Below are 5,865 nucleotides of genomic sequence, written 5' to 3' on the forward strand. Positions count from 1 at the left end.
TGCATGGTTTTAAGCAAATTCTTCGGAAAGGCCAGAACTACTCTAGATTGAAGGGTCAAAAACGGCGCCTCTAAAGACAATATATGACACACAGCTAGCTAGATACTTTACTTTTCTTCATGAAGAAAAATGGTTGACCTAACAGTACTTGAAACATGAACCTACAAAAGCCACGTGCATGGGATTTTCAAGCAAAAAACAAAGAAAGCCACGCGGGTTGGTGAGAAATGTTGAAAAAGTTGGTCTTTTCACATTTGATAATAGACTTCGAATATTAATCGCATGGTCTATATATATATATATATATGTTTGTTAGATTATTATATTATATATATGTATGTATGTATTGATCAGTACTCTTCTTAAAGAATCGCAGTCAATCAATATGGGCGACGAACATATAAATATCGTACAAGAAATTACAATACTAAATGTCATGATCTAGAACAACCCACCAAAAAGGAATAATTGAAAGTAAACAAAGATATATAAATATGTGTGTGGGTGTACGTGTGTGTGGTACAAGCTAAGGGATCAGCTTCATTCATGGTCCCCAATTGGGAGGATTTTCTAATTAATGCATACAACATCATGAGTTGATCAAAATATCAAAACAAAATTATCGCATGTTTGTAATAATATAATGACGCACTGTGCTTGAAAATTGAATATGATTGACTATATCATATCTGTTGAAAGTCTCAAAATTGGAAGGCTGCAGAGATGAATGGACTGGATGCGATTAGTTGGAAATTCAACCAATCATTGAAAACTATGGGTATTCGTGCACCGCCCGCCGCCTAATTGGTTGTCATGGTGCCAAGTCAGCAATAACCCTTCTCACTGCTTCCAGGAAGACAGCCTCGTCCCATAATTCGTTCTCCTACCAACAAGGAAAAGTTCAGTATAATTTTATGATCAGCTTTTATTATTTGAACTGGAATAATATTCATATTTTTAAATATTGCACGTTCAAAGACAAATGTATATATATATATATATTTTAAACCGGAAATCAATATATATTAAAAAAAAAAATTGTCTAAATTAATATATATATATATATATATATATACACGCACCTCAATTTTTAATGTCAAGCTTATGCGACTAGAAGAGATGAATTCCAACATCTGGCCGGTACTGCTCTCCATGGAAACCAAGCTTACGTTCTCAACCTGCTTCAGGAATCCCAAAATGCGAATCAACATATCCTTCATTGGACATTCACCTCTTACAGTCACTCGCAACTCAACTATGGGCTCTTCTATGGTTGAATCCAAGACGTGTGGAATGATCCGAATGCCGAGTCTTTCGTTCGAGAAACTAGTCTCCTCTACATTAATGGCTTCTTTGGCAGGCAAAAGCTGCGCCATCAAAAGCTGGTTTCTTCGAGTAAGCTCTGCAATTTGGGCTTTCAAAGAACTCAAGTAATCCCTTGTTGTAGTAAGCAGCGATGCTTTGTCTTTCTGTTCAATCCCGAATATACATGTGTCAGGGTCGAGTTTGTATCAATATACATGGAAGCATTGATATATATACACACACACACACGTGAAGAGAGAGATCAAGAGAGAGACAGAGATATTTCATGTTGGTTACTAGAAATGGCTAATTGAAAGTTATAGTACCCTAGTTCCTGAAGGAAGAAGTGATCTCAATGCCTGAAAGCTTTCATTGAGTTTCTCCCGCCTCTTGCGCTCCGAAATCATATGGTGCAGCTGATGAGTGCTTGTGGGGCGGGTTGCTTGCAAACGTTGATCTTGAACTCTCAGAGAATTTAAGCTCCTGACGAATGCAATTGATTTTTTGAGCATGCTTTGCCTGCCGAGATTCGCTCTCCTCTGGGTCGTTGGTCTTAAAGCGGATACATAACTCTTGAAGGCACTAGGTTTTGAGATTACCCTATGATTATAGGGCAAATTATTTTGCTGGGGTTGATGGGATAATGACGAAGTAGGAGTTGAAGATAGAACGGCGAGGAAGGCTCTTGCCACTGCAGCATTTTCAGTCTCTGGAGCTGGGAACGGAATGTTTCGGGCTCGTGCAAATGCTTGCATGGCTTCTTGGTATGGACTAGGTGATGTTGGCATTTGATGGAATGAAGGAATTTCTATTGGTGTTTCTGGAATGTGGGCATTGCTTGGAATGTTGAACAGGAGGGATGAGTACTCGGCGCTATCCGTTGATGGTGATGTCAAGGATATTGATGAAGAGGATGAAGGTGGATTTTGATCTGGACGCCAAAAAGGCTCTCTAATTGGACAAATTTGTGGAGAGAAATCCCCTGGAAACAAACTCCTCATTTCCTTCTCAATGTCAACCTACAAAGAAAATTTGATTGCAATCGCTTCTCAGATAAAAGAAAACTGCATGGTATGGCCTTGATCAGTTTATCGCAAAGCTTTTATCATCTGTAGATTGTGATGTGCATGGGTTTCTTACCTGAGACACATTGACAAAGCCTATCTCAATCTCTCCACTCCTACACCCCATAAAAATTGCCGTCTGCAATCAATAAACGCAAATGAATTGCATGCATAGGAATTAGGATCAGTTGTAAGTATTTCATTCTCTAAAATATATATCAAGATTAAGAAATAACAATCAAACATCAGATTGTGCTTTAGCAACAAACCTTAATCCTTGCTTCCTGTGACAAAACACAGTAAAAATAATTAAAAAAGCTGACATAGGGAGGAGAAAACTTGAATTCTTTGTCTCAGTAAACAAGATGAAAGCTGATCTCTCCCTTCTGATCTCTTGCTAGCTCATTGTTACTGTCATGAGCTGAATATTACCTGATAGAATTGTCGTTGTGCTTCGGTTGATGCCAGTTTCTGAAGCTCCAATTCTTGGATTTCTACATACGGAAGACTATTCTTGAAAGCAATTCCTGGAGCGCGTCTGGCATACAACAAAAGGTTCATTTAAATCAATTAGTTTCAGAGAACATGTTCTAAAATATCCAACATCACAACTGGCATTCCTTCAGCTTACTCATTTTCGACGATGAAAGCTGCTTGCCGGTACTCGTCAAAAAGCCTCCGAGCTTTACTTCCTGAAGAAGAGCTAGGTTGATTGTTCTCTTCGTAAAAGAATCCATCCAGGAAGCATAAACTGCTGCAAAAGAATCAACGTCTAAGCCGCCGGAATCGCATATACGTGCAAACCTACATATATATGAGACTATATATATCTGAAAAGAGAAACAAATATTAAACGAGAAGGTTTTGATTAATACTTAAATGGGTGACGAAGATATGACCAAAGGCAAATGTAAGAATTGCCAATAGAGTGCATTATCAACCGGAAGAAATCAACACGGCCGGCTTCATCGAGCAGGAAGGTGTTGTCCATCGAGGGGCATGTACGTACGTACGTACGTGGCGGTTAAAACTGCTGCATCCTATCCCTTTTTATCTAGTTTCATTCCGTACGTACCCGCGTCTGTACTGATGATCTGCGGATGATCGCTAGCTTCATGATTTAAAATATCCTATGCATGTCTTGTTTTCTTTCTTTCTGGGAAATTGAGAAGCTAACAAGCATCTCTTAATGATATTGTGGGTTTCCAAATCAGTGGATGGATAAAGATTGAAGCCGAAGGTGTTTATGTTTTATAAGTGTGAAACCGGCCTTCCTGCTACTGAGAGAGAAACAGATATAGATTTGAAAGTCGTGGAAGAAGCTACCATTGCTGTAAGGGGGAAGGTAGAAACAAGAGAACATGTGACCCGACCTTTATAAAGGAGGCAGGTCAGAGAATTGTCTTCGGTAAGTGAAAACTTGAAAAGTCGTAGAGAGAGAGAGAGAGATCTCACAAGGCTACAAGCACGCACGTATATTATCTTGGGTTGGGTCAGGGAAGGGTTTAAAAGTAGTGGTCAAAGTCCACCCTCACGATGGTTTGAAATGAGTCAAGGGAGGAAGGCAGATCGAGCGTCCTTTTCCTTTCTGACTTTAAGGTTTTTTTATTTAATTATAAAGACATGACGTACAAATAAAATTATAAATTAAAATAATCTAATACGATAAGTTAAATTATAAATTTATTTTTATTATATAATAAATTTAACTTATTATAATAAATTACATTAATTTATAAATTTAATTTTATATAATTTATTTATTGCCGTTTTACTTTTCGTCTAACATTATTTGGACAAGTTAAATATTAATATTAAGTAATAATATTCTTACACTTCCTTTATTATTAATTTATCATTCAGTTCTTTTTTTTCTTTCTTTTTAGTATTTGAATCTAGATTAAGAATCTCAAGATATAAATTTCTTATATAATTTAAAAATAAATAAATTAAATCAATCAACATAGTCATGTAAATTAATTCAAAATAAATTTAATTCTATAAAAGTTGAATCAAAGTATAAAAGAAGATTTATTTCTATGAAATTGAATTTATTTTTTATTAAATTATATGATTACGTTAGTTGATTGAATTAATTTTATTTTAAAAGATTTTTAATTCAAATTAAAAGTGTAAAAAAATAATTGAGTAATAAATCATAAGAAATAATATGTAAGATATTATTATCATCCATTAATATTACATGCAATGATTAATCCCCGTGCATAACCTATATAATATTAATATAAATATATATATATATATATATATATAAATAATTCCTGTGACGTGGCTAGCGATGATATTTCTGGCCGCTGAATTTTCTTGGCGCCCCAAAAGCACGTAACTAAAGTCTAAATAATATACAAATCAATTAACCTGCCCGGCCATTAAACCGAACGACCGCGTGTAGACTTTTCATTAACTAACGAATGTATTTATAAAGGACAAAGAAGTATAGAGATAATTATAAACTTTCCAACATCAACCACTAATTAATTAAACTTAATTATGATTCATCAAAGGAATTATCATTTAAGAAAAGAGGAATACCAATACCTTCTTATGATTTGAATTAAAAATCTTTATTATAGTATATTTTTATGCCATATATTCTCGATCCTTTTATAATCAATAACATCATAATTTCGTCGTAATAAAGAGCTTTATAGCTCAATGGCATGTGACCTGATTATCTAAATAGAAAATCTGAATTTGAAATTCTAGATACCCTTTATCAGGAAAAAAAAAAAAAAAAAAAAAAACCAAAATCCTTCATTTATTGTCCCACTAATTTATGAGGTACATTTATAGGGTGATTTTTATGGCAACCATTTAAATACAAAAATAATCTTCAATATATTTGATGATGCTAAAATATAATTGAAACTTTAAATATGTCGTTAAACTCAAAAATGAAATAAAATTAAAAAATATTATATATAATTTTAAATTGTGTAAATTTTTGCAGTCTGTTCCAATTTTTTCACATTCTTTAGAATTTCACAAATTATTTTACAATTTATTTAAATTTTAAAGGGAGAAGGAAAAAAAAAAGTCAAAGAACTAAATGAGCGCTTCATAGTACATCAAAGCTGACAGACTCATGTGTGAAAGCAAATAATATTATTTTGTTTGCGTCCACACACTCGAATATGACCCGTGGTCCGTTCCCCCACTCACTTGAGCTGTGATCGACAGGCATCCAAATTTCCATGCTACCTTTGTGATGCATGCCGTTGAGACGTCTAGCTGGAACCAATTGGCAATAATTTTCCCCTATAGTCACCGAACAAACCTCTCGAATTATTATTACACGTGATTACTTTTGTTACGAAACTAATCAAAAGAGAGAGAACGAAAGATAAAGATAGAAAGATTTTGAATGTGAAAAAGAGGTGTTTGTTATTTAATCTAATGTATATTGAATAATATCTATATATATATAGGAATATAAAGATCTTAATTGACGGCTAAAGTTTAATCAATTATGACG

The 5,865-nt window shown here is 34.3% G+C and overlaps 1 protein-coding gene across 2 annotated transcripts; it reads right to left on the bottom strand.

Annotated features, from left to right (window-relative positions):
* Positions 1-434: 434 nt before the first annotated feature.
* On the bottom strand, positions 435-3,721 carry LOC122307788 (putative transcription factor bHLH041). 2 transcript variants are annotated; one of them, XM_043120880.1, is made up of 8 exons: positions 3,245-3,721; positions 3,001-3,120; positions 2,802-2,907; positions 2,639-2,653; positions 2,446-2,508; positions 1,632-2,324; positions 1,083-1,469; positions 435-883 (listed from the first exon to the last, which is right to left on the bottom strand). In XM_043120880.1, exons 1-8 carry the CDS (start codon positions 3,358-3,360, stop codon positions 812-814), a joined length of 1,572 nt encoding a protein of 523 aa, XP_042976814.1. In that variant the 5' UTR covers positions 3,361-3,721; the 3' UTR covers positions 435-811. The 2 variants fall into 2 exon arrangements, with proteins under 2 accessions (XP_042976814.1, XP_042976813.1); XM_043120879.1 differs by having other exon boundaries at positions 3,001-3,123.
* Positions 3,722-5,865: the final 2,144 nt, after the last annotated feature.

The sequence above is a fragment of the Carya illinoinensis genome, chromosome 4 (assembly GCF_018687715.1).
Source record: "Carya illinoinensis cultivar Pawnee chromosome 4, C.illinoinensisPawnee_v1, whole genome shotgun sequence".
NCBI lineage: Eukaryota > Viridiplantae > Streptophyta > Magnoliopsida > Fagales > Juglandaceae > Carya > Carya illinoinensis.

What these genes read in the sequence shown, in the direction of transcription:
- LOC122307788 (XM_043120879.1), bottom strand. Translation starts at nt 3,360, where the DNA reads ATGGACAACACCTTCCTGCTCGATGAAGCCGGCCGTGTTGATTTCTTC. An exon ending in GCTTTGTCAATGTGTCTCAG is followed by an intron (nt 2,325 to 2,445) that starts GTAAGAAACCCA and finishes TTTTCTTTGTAG; the next exon opens with GTTGACATTGAGAAGGAAAT. An exon ending in GCTTGACATTAAAAATTGAG is followed by an intron (nt 884 to 1,082) that starts GTGCGTGTATAT and finishes CCTTGTTGGTAG; the next exon opens with GAGAACGAATTATGGGACGA.